Source organism: Macaca thibetana, chromosome 20 (assembly GCF_024542745.1).
Source record: "Macaca thibetana thibetana isolate TM-01 chromosome 20, ASM2454274v1, whole genome shotgun sequence".
Classification (NCBI taxonomy): Eukaryota; Metazoa; Chordata; class Mammalia; order Primates; family Cercopithecidae; genus Macaca; species Macaca thibetana.
The window spans coordinates 74,909,540-74,929,172 of NC_065597.1; the positions used below are offsets into that span (position 1 = coordinate 74,909,540).

The following is a 19,633-nucleotide window of genomic DNA, read 5'->3' on the forward strand; positions in this document are numbered from 1 at the left end:
ACCCCGAGGCCGCAGTGCAAGTGTGGCTACGGCCTGGCCCCTAGCAGGCCCCTGACTACACAATGGAGGTCAGGTGTGGATGACAACCATGCACCTGGGATTCCCTTGAAGTTTTCTGTGCTTGTGTTTAAGAGCTTAAATTGTTTTTGAAAATCACTTTAAAACTTTCACAGAGGACATAAGTCATTGCCGTGAGCTTCCTTTGGTTCAGAGGCGCTTCCTTATTTTCCTGGGCCCCACGTTTGCGGTTTTGTTTGCAGGGACTGAGCGAAGTCAGCGTGTCCACACACACATTCACCCATTGCACAGGCTGCCTGGGGCCGGCAGACCACAGGGTCCCGCTAGGACAGCCAGAGCCCTCTGCAGAGCCTAGGGTACAGGCTGGTGGAGGACGGGGCTAGCCCTGGGTCCCCAGCTCAGCACTTTGTTCCTCTGTTCCCTGGGGAGTTGACTGGTGTTGGGGGCTGTCTCCCTCACCCACTCGGAGTTGAGGCCACAGGCAGAGGCCAGTCCCGGGAGACCTTGCGGCCGCAGCTTCCCGCTAGGAGGGGGTCAGAGACCCCTGTGCCAATGTGGGACCAAGCCCTAAGGTCAGTGTGAACGCCCCCGGCCTCACGTGCTTCCCCCGCGGTCTCGGCTGGCTGTAGATGGGGTCTCAGACCCAGCTGCACAGCCCCATGTCTGGCGGGGCAGGAGCCCCTCGGGCCAGGGACAGCCATTTCTAGGCCAGCGGAAAGAGCCCTGCGTGTCTCACCCAGCGGCCCAATTAGTGGCCTAATTTCAGAACGGAGCCCCTGGCCTCCCGGGAGGCTGCAGTCACTCAGGTGGGGAAATGGCTGCCGTTCTTCCCAGCAAGAATCACTGAAGCCAGGTCCAGCTGTGGGGCCGGGGGAGGGAGGTTCTAGACCCCGAGGCTGACTCCAGCTCGAGGGGTCGGGGCCTGGATGTGTTTGGGGGTGTCCAACTTTGGTAGGAAAAATTGGTAGGAAAGTAGAAGTCAGTCTTCGAGACCCCCGTCTTACTGAGGATGGCGTCTCACAGCCCCTCACACGGGAGTGGAGGTTACTGCACCCGCCCAGGTCAGCACAGGACCTGCTTCGGATTCTGGGGGTCCACACGACACGGGGGGGATGACTGGTGCCCCCCACCCCCAGAGACCTGAACCACCACAGAAGTGGGGTGAGAGACAGGACCTACCACACGCCTGGGACATGGGCCTGGAGCAGACCCAAGGCCCTCGGCTCACCCTGGCCCTGCCCCCACTTCCCTCAACCTCCTCCTGCCCTCAACCTTGGGCAGGTAGGCGGGCCAGGTCCACCGTGCAGGTACACACAGCCGCTTCTCCCCTGAGACGCTGAGGACCGGCAGGATGTGCCTGGACCACAAGGCGGTGCTCACTCCAGGACGTGGTGCCACGGCCTGTGTCGGCTGTCCTGGTGGCCCACACCGCACTCCAACCCGTGTCCTGATTTGCTGGGGGCACTGGCAGTGCTGGACATAACTCAGGCACCCTCGGTGACCTTTACTGGGTCCAGTGAATTGCCCAAAAGCCAGAACCTGGAGCCTTGGCGACCCCATTAGGAGACCCCCTAGGTCCTTCCAGATGAGCAGATGCAAAGGCCGTTTGGGGTCCTGAGAGCGGCCACAGAAGCCCCAGCTCTCACAACTCAGAGCTCAGGGTGTCCCCACCCTGGCCGTGGCTCCAAGGCACCTGCTGTCCCAGTGAATGCAGGGACATGTCCTGGGGTCCCCCACCTTGCCTGCACCCTGGGGCAGCACACGCCCTTCCCCCAACAGTCATGCCACCCTCTGACGCCAGGTGGAGTGGTGCCCCCAGCCATAGGGACAGCCCCCAGCAGCCCAGATACTAAGGTGCATCCGGAGTCACAGCACCCAAGGGCACAGGCAGGGCAGGCACCAGGGCCAGGGGGAACTCGTCTAGCCCCCACCGTGCCAAGAGGAGCAGCCATCTGCCCTGAGGAGGAGGCCTGGTGCCCTGGGCTTTAAGCTGCCCCACCCCACCCCCAAATCCGTAATAAAAATAATCCCTTCCCTAATGTGCCCCAGTTCCGGAGGCGCCTCTGATCCCGCCAACCCCCATCAGGGCGGGAGGTGCAGGTGGCCCCGATTCACAGTCACAGCAGCGAGGAGGCCTGCTGAGTGGTTTCAGGGGCCTGGGCGCCCGCGAGGGACAGGCCCACCTCTCCCCAACCACCCCTGCAGGGCTCTGGGCCACCCCAGGCAGGCTGGGCAGTTCCTTGTGACACTGGGGAAGGCAGGACCTGCTCACAGGCCCCTGGCCCTGGCCCAGGCTTCCCCGGGGGTGGCCCAGCCTCTGCAAGGACTGAGTTTGGGGAGCTTGGCCCTGTGCCCCCAGAGACTGCTGTTGCTGCCTGGGGGCCCCCACCTAGGATGCAACCTGGTGTGTGCGTCACCTGCTGGTACACGGCGCAGCTCCCACAGGAGCCCAAGGGGTGCACCCAAGACACAGAGAAATGTGTCAGAGGAAAAGGGGCCAGTCTCAGCTCTGCAGGCTGACAGATGCGGAACCGCAAAGGGAAGCCCCCTCCCCAGAGCCTCGAGGCCACACAATCCCTGCCAAGTGCTGCAGCTGGATGCACCTCTCCCGAGGCAGCGCGCCCCACAGCACCCACAGTGGGCTGGTGTTGGAGACGCCTCAGGCCGCCACTCTCAGCTCAGATCAGACTGAAGAGCACGGCACCCTCCTGCCCTCCGGAGCTGGCCGCCGGTCTGGGAAGGGGGGATCGGGCGGAGCAGGGAGCTCCACGGAGACCCGGGGCGCCTAGCAGGAAAAGGCTCACATCCCAGGGTGAGCCACATGGCCCACACAGGACGCCTGTCAGGGGCACAGCTGAGGGTCACCTGATCCCTGCAGGCTGCAGAGGCCCCAGAGGGTAAAGGGTCCTAGTCCCATCCCCACTCCTCCGGACTGGCCCAGGGCACTGGAGGGGGAAGGCCCCTGGTATGAAGCTGAGGAATCCATCCCCTCAAGTGGAAGGAGACCTCTCCACCAGGCCCAAGCTGGTCCCTCAGGGAAACTGGACCAGCCCCACTCTGGCCCCTGGCTGCGTGTCCACCCGCTGGGCGAGCCCTGGGCAGCACAGGCTGTCTCTGGGGTCAGCCCAGCCCTGAGGAGGGGGTGGGGGTGGCGCCAGGGCCCAGGTGGTGGGAGGGGCGGGGCGCAGCCAGGGCTCTGCCTGGCGGACTCCCGGCACATCACTTGGCCCTCGCTGTCACTCGCGGTCGCCTGGCTTTTGTCATCATTGTCCCTCCACTGTCACCTTTCAAGGTAGGTCCGACAAACAGGCCCCTGGGGCTGGGGAGGGCCTTGAGGCTCCGCGGCTCTCGGCTGGCCCAGGTCAGTCCCCTGGGCTCACCTAACTCCCGGGGCGAGGGCGGCTGCCCCACGGACAGCGAGACCCAACCCGAGCCGGTGCTGCAGGCAGGGAGGCGGCTCACGCGGTGCGGGGGAGCTGTGTCCATCTGAGCGCCGTGCGCCGCCTGCAGTGCCCACCGAGTCCTGCGGCTGGGGGCGTCCACAGGGTGCGTGGGGCAGGTGGCTGGGCTCGGCGGCAGCTGCGCGAAGGTAGGGCTGGGCGGTGAGGACCAGGCTGTGGGCGGGGCACCAACACCCCAGGCCTGGGAGGACCTGCACGCAGCTGGTCCCGCGCCCACATGGCTGAGTGTAGGGTCTCCGAGGAAAGACCCGCACTGGGGAAGGGGGCAGGTTGGGTGCTGGAACTCGAGGATCTCCAGGAGGGAATCCTCCCTCTGCACGACCCTGATCATTCCCCCAGAAACTCGCCCCCACTTGTTCCCCGAGCTCCCATCCCGGGTCTGCCGGCTGCTGGGAGTCTGCCCACTTCACCAACCGGGATCCCACCAGCCCCAAGCCCTGGGCCCCTCCCTCGCTGGGGAGCAGCTGCGAGACCAAAGGGATAGGGAGACTGTTGGGCCAGGAGCCCCCTTCACAGCCAGAGGCAGCCTCCTCCAAACTCGACGCCAACCCCCAACCCAACCTCCCAAGGTTCAGCCCTGTCTCCCAACCTTGGGGATTGGGGCCAGGGTTGGGACAGAGTAAGGGACTCCCTGGGCCCCTGGAGTGGGCAGGGGGAGAGGCAGGGGGCATCCCACCCCTACTTGCCTCGAACTTGTGGCAGTTCTGAGGTGTCAACCTGTGGCATTCCCAGGCTGGCCACAAGCAGAAAGCATGCCGGTGATGTGTGTGTGGTTGCCAGACACACTGGGGACCCAGGGGCCACCAACAGCCCGTGTCCTACACTCAGGTCGTGTAGCCTGAGCCCCCAAGATCCTGAGCACACACCCCACCTGCCGGAGATGCAAACTGCAGCAAAATGTTCCCGTCCAGGAGTCCTGGCTCTGGACTGCGCTCTGCCCATGCAAAGCAGAGGGGCATGCCGTGGGGCGGGGCAGGGGCCACCTCCTGAGGACCTCACCCCACGCCTCACAACGTGGTCTGAGTCGGCCTGCATTGGCCTCAGTGGGAGGGTGGGAGCTGGGGGCCTGCCGTGCTGAGCACCCATTCTGCTGTCTGCAAGGGACCTTCTTAAGGTGTTGGGGGGATGTGGGGAAGTAGCTAAGAATGTCTTGCAGTTAATTAGTCCCACTGGGGGAGGCGGGAGCTGGGGCCTCATGGGAACTTGCCCTGTGCCCTAAACCCTAGCAACGCATGTGGACCTGGGAAAGACACGAGTGGAGAAAACAGGGCCCAGGGTACTGGCCCAGGCAGTGATGGGGACTCTCGCCCCTTCATCCTGGGGGGCTCAGCTCAGGCCTGCCGGGAGGGAGCAGTGGGGATGGGGACTACAGGCTGGCAGCCTCGGCCCTGTGGCTTCCTCCTGTGCCCTCCAGCCCCACGCTGGCTGCTTCGGAAGCCCCCGACGCCATGGAGGAGTGGGACGTGCCGCAGATGAAGAAAGAGGTGGAGAGCCTCAAGTACCAGCTGGCCTTCCAGCGGGAGATGGCATCCAAGACCATCCCTGAGTGAGTGCCCCACCCGCCTGATTTGCCTCTCATTTGTCTGCGCTGTGCTGGCCGCTCATTTTCATAGCCATGACCACCACCGCCGACGGCAGGTGCAGCAGGAGGCCCTCGGGGGCCAGGTGCCACCACTCACCCACGACCCACCCACCCGCAGGCTGCTGAAGTGGATCGAGGATGGGATCCCCAAAGACCCCTTCCTGAACCCCGACCTGATGAAGAACAACCCATGGGTGGAAAAGGGCAAATGCACCATCCTGTGAGCCCCGCACCCGGCCCCACTCACGCCGTCCTGTGAGCCCACGCCCGGCCCCACTCACACCGTCCTGTGAGCCCCTCTCCCGGCCCCACTCACGCCGTCCTGTGAGACCACGCCCGGCCCCACTCACTCTATCCTATGAGCCCCTCCCCCAGTCCCACTCGTACCATCCTGTGAGCCCCTCTCCCAGTCCCACTCGTACCATCCTGTGAGCCCCTCTCCCAGTCCCACTCACTCCATCCTGTGAGACCACACCCGGCCCCACTCACTCTATCCTGTGAGCCCCTCTCCCGGCCCCACTCACTCCATCCTGTGAGCCCCTCTCCCGGCCCCACTCACTCCATCCTGTGAGCCCCACTCCCAGTCCCACTCACTCCATCCTGTGAGCCCTCTCCCCAGGCCCCACTCACTCCATCCTGTGAGCCCCTCTCCCGGCCCCACTCACTCCATCCTGTGAGCCCCACTCCCAGTCCCACTCACTCCATCCTGTGAGCCCCTCTCCCGGCCCCACTCACTCCATCCTGTGAGCCCCACTCCCGGCCCCACTCACTCTATCCTGTGAGCCCCACTCCCGGCCCCACTCACTCCATCCTGTGAGCCCCACTCCCGGCCCCACTCACTCTATCCTGTGAGCCCCACTCCCGGCCCCACTCACTCCATCCTGTGAGCCCCTCTCCCAGTCCCACTCACTCCATCCTGTGAGACCACGCCCGGCCCCACTCACTCTATCCTGTGAGACCACGCCCGGCCCCACTCACTCTATCCTATGAGCCCCACTCCCGGCCCCACTCACTATCCTGTGAGCCCCACTCCCGGCCCCACTCACTCCATCCTGTGAGCCCCTCTCCCGGCCCCACTCACTCCGTCCTGTGAGCCCCACTCCCGGCCCCACTCACTCCGTCCTGTGAGCCCCACTCCCGCCCCACTCACTCCATCCTGTGAGCCCCACTCCCGGCCCCACTCACTCTATCCTGTGAGCCCCACTCCCGGCCCCACTCACTCTATCCTGTGAGCCCCACTCCCGGCCCCACTCCCACCATCCTGTGAGTCCCACTCCCGGCCCCACTCACGCCATCCTGTGAGACCACGCCTGGCCCCACTCACTCTATCCTGTTAGCCCCACTCCCGGCCCCACTCACTCCATACTCTGAGCCCCACACGTGGCCCTACTCACTCCATCCTGTGAGACGGCACCCAGCCCCACTCACTCTATCCTGTGAGCCCCTCTCCTGGCCCCACTCGCACCATCCTGTGAGCCCCACTCCACTCGCGCGTGACTGCAGTCTGTAAAGGCGTGACTTTATAAAGACATCAGGTTTCCGTCCCTCTGCACACTCTCGGGGAAGCAATGCGGGGGCGTGTCCGCGGGTCAGAGAGACCTAGAGCAAGTCCCTGATGTACAGGCTGCGCCGCACAGCATTGGAGACACCCTCGTTGAAGCGGAACCAGACCTCGCTCCTGCCCACCGCCGTGCCCATGCGCCGCTCCACTGAGTCCTGCTCCGGGGCCGTGTCCCCTGCGGGGCCACAGGGTTGCTCCTCAGCTGGACCCCAGCACCCCAGGCCCCCCACAACCCCACAACACGCCCCACACACACCTGCACTCGGGGCTGCTGTGCTCCTGACAACCACACGTCCAAAGAAGTCCCTCTCAGGCTGATGGGGAGGAGGGACTAGTCAGCCCTGTAGGACAGACGCCCCGTCCAGCCCCTGCCCAAGACAGGAGGACCAAGAGCCTCTCCAGGGAGGAGGGGCCAGAGCCCCTCTGAGCCACCTTTTCCAAACCTGGCCCAGGCCAGCTGCCCCTCACCCCTCACTGCCATCTGCTCCCCACCAGGTGCCAACCAAGAAGAGCCAATATAGCCACTCTTCTGCCCAGACGGGAAACTGAGGCCCAAGTAGAACCCTGGTCATGCTGAGTGTAGGGAGCTGGTCCTTCAGAGCCCCACCCTCAGCCAGACGACTCCTATGGCTCAGCCCCAACCCCAAAGACACCCTGGCCCTGCCCCTGAAGATACTTGGCCCTGCCTCATGACTGCCCCAGCCCCACCCCCAAAGGCACCCTGGTCCCGCCCCCGTGGCTGCCCATTCCACACCTGTTCCTCCCGGACCGCTCGCCTCATGATGTGCTCCAGCCGCTGCTCGTGGTTGCGTGGGGCAGGTCGGCACACCCCTTTCTCCCCACTGCCCCCCAGCAGACCCTCGAGCCCTGGGGAGCTCCCGTCCACCTGCAGGGAGCAGGACTGTGAGGTCTGGTCACACAGAGCTATAGTGGGGATGGTCCATGCCCAGGCCCCAGCCTGCTCCAGAGCCTGGGTGGGCTCACCTGGGGGCTGTTCTCTGCCTGGGCCAAAGCCTCCGCCCGCCGCATCTTCTCCACCTCAATCTCGCGGGCGATGAGCTGCTTGGCCTGGTAGGTCAGGGGCTTGCGGGCAGGCAGCTCGGGGAAGCGGCAGAGTTCCTCCACGTTCCTGCTCGGCGCCGGGGGCACCAGGGCAGGTCAGTGGGGCCAGGCCCAGGACCAGAGACCCGCCAGGCGCTCCAACCGCAAACCCCAAAAGTCACAACGCCAGAGCGAGAATGTAGGGTGAGTCCTGGTGCCGCCGCACCCCAACCCCACAGCAGCCGAGTTTAACTGCCCCGAGCCTCAGTTTCCCCAACTGCAAGTACACGTGGGATGATGAAACCTGCCGAGGGCTGCCACGACAGCGACTTAGTGTCCTGCACATTGGTGCTGTTGCTGGGGCAGCAGGACCCTGGGGCTACTGCCCCGTGCCTCACACCCGCCACCCCCGTGGCCATCCCACAGCGGGAAACAGCCTTGGAAAGCGCAGTCCCTCTCGGGGCCCCCCAGCTCCAGCTCCATGTGGGGGCACTAAGGTTGGGAGCAGCTCTGCAGCAAAACTCAGGTCCCAAGGCCAATCTCAGGTGACTGGGGGTGACCCCCCTTCACGGTCACATCGTAGTGAAGGATACACTGGGGCCCGACACCCCAGACACCACGACTGGGCTTTCAGACTCCCAGCCCTATGCGGGCCCTGGCACCTGGAGCACCTCCAGGCCCCCGCCCCAGGCACTGGGGGACTCACGGCTCCAGCCTGTAGATATACTGCCCGTCGGGCGTGCGCTCCTGGCGGTAGGTCAGGCTATAAGCGAGCATCGTGCCCACCAGGCTGGCCAGCTGTTGCTTCTCACGGGTGCTGTACAGCTGTGTGCTCACCTGGGGGCCGGGGGCAGCAGGCGGGGGCTGAGCAGGCTGTACAGCTGTGTGCTCACATGGGACGGGAGGACAGCAGGCGGGGAGTCCCCCACCCTGGGGACAGCACTCACGGGGCGGAGCTTGGGCGCAAGAATGTCCAGGAGCAGGCAGAGGGCGTCCAGGAGCAAGGCCTGGGGCGTGGCCCGGCTGCGCGCGGCTGGTGCGATGCCGGACACCAGCGTCTGGATCAAGTTCCTCATCTGGCTCATCCGGTTCTGGGCCTGGGGCAGGGGGCGAACCAAGGCCTGGTCACCGGGGCCTCCCAGGCCAAGTAGGGGAACGGTGGGTGGGGGAACGGTGGGTGGGGGAACGGTGGGTGCGGGAAGGGTGGGTGGGGCCAGGGGCAGCCACACGGGCAGCACGGGGGTGGGCAGCAGTGGCGCAGAGGCGAGCACACCTCCTGCTGGCTGCTGGGGAAGGTGATCCTGGGTGTGTGGCTGGAAGCAAATAGCACGTGGAAGGCCACGGGCAGGAAGGGTGGGTAGCGCAGCAGCTGGAAGCTCTGGCTGTGGTGAGCAGCCCCCGTCAGCAGGTCGTCGAAGGCCAGCCAGTCGAGGGCCGCACACACGGCGCCCAGGCTGGAGTCTCGAAGCCGCAGGCGCAGGAAGTTGTCAAACAGGCCCTGCAGGCAGCCAGCAACCCCTGAGCTCCTGCCCCTCACGCCCCTGCCCATCCCAGGAAAAGTGCACCACCACAAACCCTCCACCTCCGGCCCGCGGACCCTCCACCTCCGGCCCGGCATGCCGCCTGCCCCACAAGGGTCCCCACAAGACTGGGCGTCGGGCAGCAGCACACACCAGCAAGGGGTCATGGGGTCTGGGGGTTGGAGGGTCCACCCTGAGCATCCTCACTCCAGCTTGACAGAGACTGAGACAAGGGGGTGAACTGCCCACCAGGAGGCCTCCAGGAACCAAAGAGGTCCAGCCTCACTCAGCCCCTCCTTAGACTGTCTGAGGAAGCTCCGCCCACCAGTGTCTCTACCCCGTTCCTCGGGGGACTCTATCCACGCTGCCCCTCCACATCGCGAGTTTTGGGATTTGGGGATTGACTCTGGATCCCCAGCTGTTAATCCAAAGCTGCTTAGAGTCAGTCTGCAGCTTAGGCAAGGACTCCCGGGGGCAGGGTGGCAAGAAGCCCTCACCGCCTTGCTCTCCACCCAACGTGCACCCTAAGTCCAGAATCCAGCCCCTCACAGCCCCAGGCCACGCCATCGGGCAGAGGCTCCACCCCAACCCGCTGAGTCCCAAGCAGCCACCAGAGCAACCTCCCCCGTCGGATGGCCACCCCTCCCGCCCTGCCTGCCAGCCCGTGCCCTGCAGCCCCTCCCACCCTCCTAGCTCCTGCTCCCCACCTCAGAGGCCTCCTGGCACCCCATCTCCCGAACCTGGCTCTCTCAGCACCCACAAAGCACCTCCCCGTCCACACGGGAGGGTCGGCAGGGGCAGGGGCACAGCCCAGGTCCTGAACAAGCAGCCCCCGGGCAGGGATTTTGGGGGAGGACAGGTACCTGGACCACCTTCTCGTGCTCGCCCGCGGAGGCGGCAGCATGCAGGACACGGTAGAATCGCTGCGAGGCGGAGGTCAGGGAGCCCGCATCCCCGTCACCCAGCAGGAGCGTGTCAGCAGGCAGGGCGGGGTCCTGGCCCACACGGCGCCTGCAGATGGGATGCTGAAGCTGGATGGGCCCGTGTAAGAGCAGAGGTAGCCGCACTGTCTCCCAGGAAAACTCAAAGGCCCCATCAGAGCCGCCACCCACTTCGTTCTTCTCAGCAGAAAGACAGCCAAAGACATGCCCGATCTGAACTCCCTGAAAAACTCCCTCGAGCCGAGGAGGAGCCCCACTCTGGGAGGAGCCCTGCCCTGACCCTCTGGGGCTAGGGAACCCCAGGGAAAGTCACCCCCCAGGGTCCAGGCCAGGAGCAGCACATCTCACAGGCCCAGGCCGGCGTCTCCCATGTCCTGCGGCACGACCAGGCCAGCATCCCCTGGGGTCCCATGCCAGGTCAGGACGGAGACACGCTGGCTGCTCCTGCCTGCAGGAGGCCTCGTGGTATGGAGAGGCAGGAGCTCAGAGACCACAGCCCAGGCCAAACGTGGCAAAAATGTGGGTGCAGCTGGGGCAGGGCCTAGGTCAAAGGGCGCCCTGGACAGGGACACCCTGGAGGCCCCACCACATCAGGGGTGTCCTTCCCACAGGGGGCCCTGGAGGTTTCCCTGGCTGACCCACCAAGGCTGCAGTGGCGAGAAAAAGCCAGGAAAAGGCTGAGGAGGGCCCTGGAGGCCGGACCAGGCAGCCACGGGCTCAGGACAATGAGTTCCCACCTCAAGGATCGTGCTGGCCTGCACGCAGGGCCAGCGTCCTGGGGTCTGGGCACCGTGGGCGTCCAGGCCAAGGCTGTGGCCGCCGCCTACCTCTGGGCTCGAGGCAGCTGGAAGACCTCCTGCCACACCGAGAAGAGCCCTCTGCGCTGGTCCTTGAGGCCCACGCGTGTGGCCTGCACGTCTCGCACGCTCAGCTCCCGCTGGCCCCGACTGTACAGGAACTGGACACAGGGCGGGGGCATGAAAGGCGGCTGACTCCTGACCCCACCCCACCCCACCTGATGCCTGCCGGCCCCCACCTGCAGGGTGTTGATGCAGGCCCGGATGTCATTGTCAGTTTTCTCACAGAGGGCCGCCAGCACCCCCGGGTCAGTCCTCATGCCCTGCCGCAGGGAGACCTGGGGGGGAGGGCTGCTGGAGGGCCCGATGGTATGCCCCATCCTGCCGGGGGTTACCAGGGCTCCATGGGGAGGGGCAGGGAAATGGCCAGAACGAGGTCACACCCCCAACCCTGCCCTGAGCCACACTGCTCCCTGGGCTCCACCGACCTCCTGGAGTCGCTGCACCAGCCTCGAGGGCAGAGTCGGTGGGAAGTGCAGCAGGAGCGCCTGCTGTTTCAGCTGCCGCAGGGACGGTGCGAACCTGAGGAGAGGCAGCAGGGCAGGACCCTGGAGTCGGCACCTCAGCCCAGGACACAGGGACAGGCCGGGTCCCTACCTCCAGGCGCCGGGGCCTCTCCTGACTGTGGTGCCCACCCGTGCACTCACTGGTCGTTGCAAATGCAAATAATGGGCCTCATGAGGAGCGCCCCCTCTGCCCGGCGCCGTCGGCCGCCACCTGAAGGCACAGCCGGGCCCTGTGGCTCCGCCTCCTGTGGCCCCTTGCGGTTCAGGATGCTCAGGAGGACGTTGATGGCGGCCTTGGGGGAGGTGCAGAAGACACAGTGAGTCCAGGCCCTGCTACCCACCTACCTGCCTGCCCACCCACCCACCCAGGCATCAAGGAGCCCACCACGGGGGCCCCGTCGATCTCATCGATGACCAGGCAGTTGGGCTTCCCACCAGCACCCAGCACCGACTCCATCTGGGTGGCCGCCTCGATGCGCGTGCGGAAGGCCTCCGGACTACGGTCGTCACTGGAACGGGGAGGTCAGAGGTCGTCAGGACGGCGGGCATCCCTGGCCGGGCAGCCTCCTGAGGCCGGGGCTGCTGCACTTGCGTAGAAGCCGCCACACGACACAGCCGTGCCGATCCCGTGAACCCCAAGGAAGGCCACATTTCCCTGGCCCACACACCCAGGCCCCCACCACCCTCGAGATGGGAACATCCACACCCAGTTTCAGGTCCACGGCCAAAACTCAAACACATCAGGACAGAAGAAGAGCCAGAGACAGGCCTCACGTCACTCACCTGGCGTTCATCTCCACCACAGAGTACCCCGCGTGACGTGCAATCACGTGTGCCAGGGTGGTCTTCCCCAGCCCCGGAGGCCCACACAGCAGTGCCACCTGCAGCCCAGGTAGATGGAGGCGTGGCGTGCACCGCACCTACAGGATGCTCCTGGCCCAGCAACCAGGGACTGCCATGTGTGCCCCATAGGCTGGGTGCTCCCCCCGCCCCACTCCGGCCATCAAATAAGAACAAAATTCAGCACGTTCATGCACCAAGGTGGCAACAGAAAAAAACCCTGCACAAAACAAGGTTCATGCAGACAAAACACAGCTGGTCCCCAAGTGACAGCCCCCAGAAACCACCCACCTTCCACCCAGACCATCTTGGCCAACTATAAAGCCCTTCAGGGACACTGACTTCCCGCAAGTTGTTACCGGAACATACCCAGTTCTAACTCATGTTAATGGCACTTCACGCCAAGACCCACGTGTCATCACACCCACGGCTCCTGGAGAAACTCAACAGGCTGCCAAGGTGCTGGCCGCCAAGTGCAAAGCCTCAGGCTTATTGCTGGCAGCATGGCTGGCAGGGCTCACCTTCTGCCTCGGTCGCTGGCTCGGGTCCAGCCCAGCCTCCAGCATCTCCTCCAGCACCTGTTCGTGGCTCTTCCACTTTCCTGGGGCCGTGGCCTCCTTGCTGACCCGGGCTGGCTCAACACTGGGCCTGGGCTTCCGGGAAGGCCTCTCGTGGCCAAACACCACCAAGTCCCACAACTTCAGCCACTTGAGCAGGCAGCGGTTGGTGAACTACGGGAAGGGAGGCATAGCCTGAGGGCACTGCCTCCAGGCACGGCCAGTCAGCCTGCAACCTTGAGCCCCATGACCCCATGGGACGCTGAGCCGCAGGATGAATGGCCACTCCCATCTTCCTGCTGGTAAGTGACCATGAGGCTCACACCAGGGGCTCCGTCCCCACGGCTCTGGCCACAACCCATCTGGGAGGCACCTGCCCTCCCCAGGGGCACCTCAGTGTCAACTGCTGCAAAGGTAGGTAAAGGAACTGAGACTTGGATCAGGTGACACCCTGGACGCCTGGCCTGCCTCACACGTCATAGGGGGCCAGTAGCACACAGCCGCCCTGTGCTCAGTTCCCCGCCTACAACTCAAAGGGATAAACCAGAGCCTCACTCCATCTCCGAAGCCCTGTGGACTAGCTGTGCAAAAATCACTGGGCCCAGGTTCTTCCCTCCTGGGAACAGAGGAAGCCAGTCACACTTGAGCGAGAACAAGATCTCACGTCATCACTGAGCAGCTCCGTGTAGTGCCGGGGTGCAAACTCATCCACCCAGAGGCAGTGAGTGGAGGTGTCTTGGCCGTCAGCTGGCTCCTCCTCAGGGGCCCCCACGGGCTGGGCTGCCTCCTCCTCCCCTGACCTGAGACTGGAGAGAACCATGTCCTGAGCCACAAAACCCTCGCAGGGACCCTGCCTGCCCACACACCACGGAACATGAGCTAAGAGGTCACGCAAGAGCCAACGAGAGTCCCCAGGACGGAAGGGCTGGCAGAGTCACCTGCGCAGGGTGTCTGAGAGCCTCTGGGCCTCCTGAAGCAGCCGCTCCCGCCGCTGTGCAAACAACAGGCTGGGATCAGGAGGGCTCAGGCGGCCCTGCCACCACCCCCCAGCAAACCCGCAGCCCCAACCTCGCCGTCGACCTGCTCCTTCAGGGAGGCGAAGGACACACCCAGCAGGTCCAGCTGGCCCCCACCTCGCCACGGGACGTGGAGCAGAGGGCTCTGTGGGGAAGGAAGAACAATTGCCCATGGGCTCCTCCCAGGTCACAGGGTTCACCCCAGCCCCCATCAGTGCTCACGGACCCAGGTGGGACAACCCCAGTAAGCTGGCCAGTGAGGGGTGGGAGACGGAGCAGGGGGGCCAAAAGAAAAAAAGCCATCCCGATGAGACAGCTGCAAAGAAAAAGCTACAAAGGTGGGCAGCTTAAGGAGAAAGGGAGAAAAGGCAAAAGCAGGAAAAGGAAGCAAGGAGGAGACCCTCTCCACCCCCAGGCCATGCAAACAGAATGGACAGCAGCCTGGGGTGGGAAGACTGTGTCCTCTAAAGCTACGCCCCACGAAGCAGCCTCCCCCGAGGAAGCCCCTGGCAGTATGCACGGGATTGGCTGTGAGCAAATGGCACAGGTGAGGGCTCCCAGGACCCTTTCCTGAACAGCACCAGCCCACCCACCGTGCAGGAAGGACGGCCACCCACCTGCACCCCTGTGGCGACAGGGTCAGCACGCAGCACCAGATAGGCCCGGATGCCCTCCGTGGATGTCACATGGACGTAGTCCTCCAAGATGGGGGGCCGCCTCAGGACGGGATTGCGGGCGGCTGGTGAGGCCCGTGTGAGACCCACGTCAGCAGCAGCGTCTGAGGCTCTGAGGAGAGACCAGGGATCAGTGACAGAAACTCAAGCCTCAGATCACCCTTGGATGTGGGTGTCCAAAGCCACCCTCAGCCATGGAACCCTCCCCACCCCCCAGGCCTCATCCAGGGCACCGGATGGGCTCCACCTGCATCCCCCTGGACAGATGGGATGGGACACCCATGTCTGAGGCACACACTCGTGGTCCCACAGCTCAGCAAGGTCCTCAGGGCTCGGCGGCGGGGTGATGTCCATCGGCGGAGAGTCGGGAAGAGGCAGCTCCTCCATCTCCTCCGACTTGAAGTTCAGCCTCTTCACCACCTGCAGCCTAGGCCGTTTGATCCTGGGGGCTGGGGGAGACACATGCAGGGGACCAGAGGCCTCCTCAGCCTCGCGCCCACCCCGGAGGCCCTGGGGCAATGCCGCCGACCTACCGTGGGGAAGAGACCCAGCCGGCTGCAGGTCGGCGTCCACCTGCCTCTTCCCGGCGCGACCCTGGCTGCTGCCCAGAGATGCGGCTGGGGCGGGGCGGGAGGCCGCGTCCCCTCTGGCGAGGGCCTCCTCGAACGTCCGCGGGGGCCGGCCCGCGGTGGACAGGGGGACCCCGGAGGGCGACGGAGTCGACGCCCCTGCTGGGAGAGGAGATTGTCAGCGGCCGCCCCGAGACAGCAGATCCCGCCAGCGGCGGCATGAAGGGCTCTTCGGCTCCCGGCACGCCCTCCCCGAGGTCGCCACTGTCCCGGCTTTCGCAGCGGCCTCGCCTCCTCCCGACATCCCTCCTCGACAGCCCGGCGCCGCGCCCCACCTTCCAGCTCGGCCAGCACCTCCAGCTCGGCCGCGAACTGGCTGTGGAAATCGTCCTCCACGCCGTACAGCTCCTGCTCGTAGTCCTCCATGCCGTCCGCGAGCCCGGGTCCCGCTCCAAACCTCCCGCTCCGAACCTCCCGCGCCGCCACCGCCGCCGCGTACCACCCGCCCCGAGCGTGCCGGGCGCCGCCAATCAGCAGCCGGCGTGCTCGGCGGCGCTCGCCATTGGTCGGCGGGGCGGAGGCGGGGCTGCGCGCGAGGTGGGCGGGACGAGTTCCTGCTCCGCAGCCCCCGCGGCCTGTCCGGGGGAGCTCGCCATTGGCCGGCGCAGCCGCCCTTCCGCGGCGGGGGCGGGCCGGGGGCGGGCCGGGGGCGGGGCTGCGCGCGCAGCGGGGCAGGGCGGAAGCGCTGCTAGGCATCCGGAGCGAGGATTCCAGGGTCTCTGGGTCAGGAGCGCGCGGGCGCGGGGCTGGAGCCGGTGTCGGTCACGGCATCGAGGGCCTGGACTGCACGGCCCAGCAGCAGGTCAGTCTGGGCGCGGGAGGGGCTCGGAGCCGGGGTTGGCCTGCCCACCGGGCCTGTGCGGGGCGCCGGTCTGCGCGGGCTGCGGGGAGCGAGGAGGCCCCAGCCATGCCCCGCGCCCCTGGCAGACCTGGCTGCCGGGCCCCGGGAGTGCTGCTGCCCCTCCCCGCCCCCACCGTCGGGCGGAGTCCGTCATGTGCATCCCCTGGAGGGGAGGGTCTTTGGGGAGGCTCTGTGGGGCAGGCTCGGAACGGGCTGTTTCTCCAGCCTTGGGTCAGGCACGTCCCAGGCTGACTCCCTGATCCCCCAGCTGACGCCCTGGCCTGATCTTGGGGACTGAGGATGCAGGTGCATAGTAGGGCTGCGCACCTGGCTTGTGGCTTCGCACCGGAGCCCGAGTGAGGGGGTGCGGGGACCTCTGTCTCCTGAACTGGGCGCCCCCCACGTGCTCACAGCACACGCACCCACGCGTGGCTCGGCAGGCCGGCCATGGAGCCGGGCAGCGTGGAGAACCTGTCCATCGTGTACCGGAGCCGCGACTTCCTGGTGGTCAACAAGCACTGGGACGTTCGCATTGACAGCAAGGCGTGGCGGGAGACTCTGACGCTACAAAAGCAGCTGCGGCACCGCTTCCCGGAGCTGGCCGACCCGGACACCTGCTACGGGTTCAGGTAGGCGAAGCGGCCACAGCCCCACGGCAGCGTCTGTGGAGGAAAGTGGCTCAGACGCTGGACTCTGCCCCATCCCAGGTTCTGCCACCAGCTGGATTTCTCCACCAGCGGGGCACTGTGTGTGGCCCTAAACAAGGCAGCCGCCGGCAGCGCATACAGGTGCTTCAAGGAGCGGCGCGTGACCAAGGCTTACCTGGCACTGGTAAGACCTGGTCAGTCCTGGGGTGGGGCGTGGGGACTCAGGACTCCCACCCCACTTGGGCAGGCCCTGAGTCAGAGCCTCCCACCAACCTCTACATGGCTGCCTGGTGTTAGGTGGGCTCCCCAGCAGTGGCGGGCTGCCCCGTGAACTGTGTGACTCCTCCTGTCCTGCAGCTGCGGGGGCACATCCAGGAGAGCCGGGTGACCATCAGCCATGCCATCGGCAGGAACGGCACGGAAGGCCGGGCCCACACCATGTGCATCGAGGGCACGCAGGGTGCGGCAGGCAGGGACCAACTGGGCGGGCATCGTGGGTTGGGGTGGGCCTGGGCAGGCAGGGACCAACTGGGCGGGCATCGTGGGTTGGGGTGGGCCTGGGCAGGCAGGGACCAACTGGGCGGGCATCGTGGGTTGGGGTGGGCCTGGGCAGGCAGGGACCAACTGGGCGGGCATCGTGGGTTGGGGTGGGCCTGGGCAGGCAGGGACCAACTGGGCGGGCATCGTGGGTTAGGGTTGGTGAGCCTGGGCCTCGGGCTGGTCCCGCTGACCTCACACATGCCATCTGCGCCCCAGGTTGTGAGAACCCAAAGCCAAGCCTCACGGAGCTCGTGGTTCTGGAACACGGGCTGTACGCAGGCGATCCGGTCTCCAAAGTGCTGCTGAAGCCACTCACGGGTGTGTCTGGGGTTGGCAGTGTCTGGGGTGGGCGGTGTCCTGGTGGTGACAGCAGGAAAACTGAGACACGGGGCCACGTAGCCCGTGTTGGGCCACCCTGAGCATCAAGGCAGAGTTGGTAACAAGCACTCCTGTGTTCTTAACTCTACGTTCTGCAGCCTCTCAGCTTCTCCCCTGACACAGGGTCCTTGCTGGCTCCTGACTGAGTCCTGGGGGGTCTGACTGGCCTGGATTCTCCAGGACCAAGTGCCACCCCGGCCCTGTCCTCATCAGTGGTGACCTGAATGCAGTCTCCTGTTCCGAACACTGATGTCCTTGCCCATGGCAGAGGACAGGGAGAGTTCCACCCCAAGGGGCTGCTCCAAGGCTGCAGTGGGGTCATGACAGGAGGTGGGGCCTGGTCAGGGAGGCCCGTGTGGAGCAGCCCCGCCCCCCACTTGACCCAGCAGCACCCTCGCCTTGCAGGCCGGACACACCAGCTGCGCGTGCACTGCAGTGCCCTGGGCCACCCCGTGGTGGGCGACCTGACCTACGGAGAGCCCTCGGGCCAGGAGGACCGACCGTTCAGAATGATGCTGCACGCTTTCTACCTGCGCATCCCCACGGACGCCGAGTGTGTAGAGGTCTGCACGCCTGACCCCTTCCTGCCCTCCCTGGACGCCTGCTGGAGCCCCCACACCCTGCTGCAGCCGCTGGACCAGCTTGTGCAGGCCTTACGGGCCACCCCTGACCCTGACCCCGAGGACAGGGGCCCCAGGCCAGGCAGCCCCTCCACACTCCTGCCTGGGCCTGGCCGGCCCCCTCCACCCCCCACCAAGCCCCCTGAGACTGAGGCACAGCGGGGCCCCTGCCTGCAGTGGCTGTCAGAGTGGACGCTGGAGCCGGACAGCTGAGAGCCGTGGGGCTGGGACGGGGGGTGGCGGCTGCACAGCAGAACTCTAGGGAGACGGACGAGCAAGCGTGTGATCACCAGCTCTGGGGCCTCCAGGTGCCCGGGAACATCAGGCCCGCTGGGCTGCCCTGGCCAGGCCTGCGGGGAAGGGCTGAGGTGGGGCCGGCAGGGGGCGCCAGGCAGCCGTGATCACAGGCGACGACATCGCACTGCGGCCGTGGGACTGATGCTGGATCCTGAGGACCTTCCTACCCATGTGGCCCGGGAGAAACCGAGGTCCTTCCCTCCTCCTGGAATAGCTTCTGGATCCCAAGCTTCACCCCAGGGGCGTCAGTTTTACGGACTGAAGAGGCAGGGCCAGGTTTTGGCCTTGCCTTTGCTTCCAGGGTGGGCCACTCCTGGGCCCAGTCAGCTACTGGCCCCAACCTATCCCCTAGAGGGGCTGGGAAGGGCCATTCTGAGCTCACCTGGCCTGGGAGACACATCTGGTCCTTGTGTCCTCTGCCCCTCACTGCTCTGCAGATCCTCTTGCCTTCGGCTGCCTCCGCTCGAAACCCAACAGTTCCTGCTGGGCTCAAGTGTGCAGGCCCGGCCGTGTGTGCCTCGGCCTCACTGTATCTGTGGCTCCCTCTCCGCCCGGATTCTGAGCTCAGTGTGGTGCTTGCTGCACAGACATTGGTCAGGGGCAATGGCCAAGGCCCTGCCACGCACGCCCGTCCCTCATATCCGCTGTGAGCACCAGTCTGCTGCAGTCTCCCGGGCCCCTGCTAACAGTTCTGCCACGTCACCGCTTGCCTGGCTCCCACATAGCCGTGCATTGTTCCTCTGCCTCCGGGCCCCCAGCTTGGGAGCTGTGGGCCTGCCAGGTCTCACCTCCTCTGTCCCCCACGCCACAGCCCGGGCTCCTGGTTACAGCAGGGCTCCAGGGACTCCAAATAAATGCTCACTGACTGGCTTCAAGGGTGACCGTGAACGTGTCCAAAGCCGGGCTTCCGAGGGACAGGTCTGGCTACCCAGACCCTTCCTAGCTCTCTTTCCTGCCCCGAGGTCCCAGCAGGACCCGGGACAGACACAGTGCTTCTGGCTCGTATCGGCCTCTCCTGCAGACAGCAAGCACTCTGCAGCTTTGGCCTGGGCAGGACTCCGACGACCCCCAGCCCCCACAACCAGAACCGCGGGAGCACCCAGCTGG

The 19,633-nt window shown here is 65.7% G+C and overlaps 4 protein-coding genes across 7 annotated transcripts in view; 3 read left to right on the plus strand and 1 right to left on the minus strand.

The window, feature by feature from the left end:
* GNG13 (G protein subunit gamma 13) overlaps nucleotides 1-5,665 on the plus strand; it is a 45,181-nt gene extending 39,516 nt beyond the window's left edge. The window contains exons 1-4 of one of the 3 annotated variants that reach the window (XM_050774775.1): nucleotides 3,182-3,310; nucleotides 4,894-5,025; nucleotides 5,180-5,309; nucleotides 5,344-5,644. In XM_050774775.1, coding sequence (XP_050630732.1) covers nucleotides 4,928-5,025; nucleotides 5,180-5,285 — 204 coding nt within the window. In that variant the 5' untranslated portion in view covers nucleotides 3,182-3,310; nucleotides 4,894-4,927 and the 3' untranslated portion in view covers nucleotides 5,286-5,309; nucleotides 5,344-5,644. Of the gene's footprint in view, nucleotides 1-3,181; nucleotides 3,311-3,583; nucleotides 3,608-4,893; nucleotides 5,026-5,179 lie in introns of those variants that run through there. The other 2 variants (XM_050774774.1, XM_050774773.1) reach the window with 2 other exon arrangements.
* The window catches only part of RPUSD1 (RNA pseudouridine synthase domain containing 1), a 296,072-nt gene extending 276,676 nt beyond the window's left edge, over nucleotides 1-19,396 (plus strand). The window contains exons 2-7 of the mRNA XM_050774726.1: nucleotides 15,907-16,005; nucleotides 16,485-16,673; nucleotides 16,752-16,875; nucleotides 17,049-17,151; nucleotides 17,448-17,549; nucleotides 18,015-19,396. Coding sequence (XP_050630683.1) covers nucleotides 16,492-16,673; nucleotides 16,752-16,875; nucleotides 17,049-17,151; nucleotides 17,448-17,549; nucleotides 18,015-18,442 — 939 coding nt within the window. The 5' untranslated portion in view covers nucleotides 15,907-16,005; nucleotides 16,485-16,491 and the 3' untranslated portion in view covers nucleotides 18,443-19,396. The remainder of the gene's footprint in view (nucleotides 1-15,906; nucleotides 16,006-16,484; nucleotides 16,674-16,751; nucleotides 16,876-17,048; nucleotides 17,152-17,447; nucleotides 17,550-18,014) is intronic.
* CIAO3 (cytosolic iron-sulfur assembly component 3) overlaps nucleotides 1-19,633 on the plus strand; it is a 148,777-nt gene that overhangs the window by 73,731 nt on the left and 55,413 nt on the right. The window lies entirely within an intron of this gene.
* On the minus strand, nucleotides 6,562-15,665 carry CHTF18 (chromosome transmission fidelity factor 18). Of its 2 annotated transcripts, XM_050774669.1 has the most exons (22): nucleotides 15,479-15,665; nucleotides 15,108-15,302; nucleotides 14,873-15,023; nucleotides 14,518-14,686; nucleotides 13,953-14,045; nucleotides 13,823-13,875; nucleotides 13,549-13,690; nucleotides 12,849-13,058; nucleotides 12,271-12,368; nucleotides 11,873-11,996; nucleotides 11,629-11,780; nucleotides 11,410-11,503; nucleotides 11,161-11,259; nucleotides 10,952-11,082; nucleotides 10,047-10,194; nucleotides 8,937-9,161; nucleotides 8,611-8,760; nucleotides 8,370-8,500; nucleotides 7,607-7,751; nucleotides 7,377-7,508; nucleotides 6,879-6,936; nucleotides 6,562-6,797 (listed from the first exon to the last, which is right to left on the minus strand). In XM_050774669.1, the coding sequence occupies exons 1-22, from the start codon at nucleotides 15,567-15,569 to the stop codon at nucleotides 6,661-6,663; spliced, it is 2,928 nt and encodes a 975-aa protein (XP_050630626.1). In that variant the 5' UTR covers nucleotides 15,570-15,665; the 3' UTR covers nucleotides 6,562-6,660. The 2 variants fall into 2 exon arrangements, with proteins under 2 accessions (XP_050630626.1, XP_050630625.1); XM_050774668.1 differs by having other exon boundaries at nucleotides 14,873-15,302.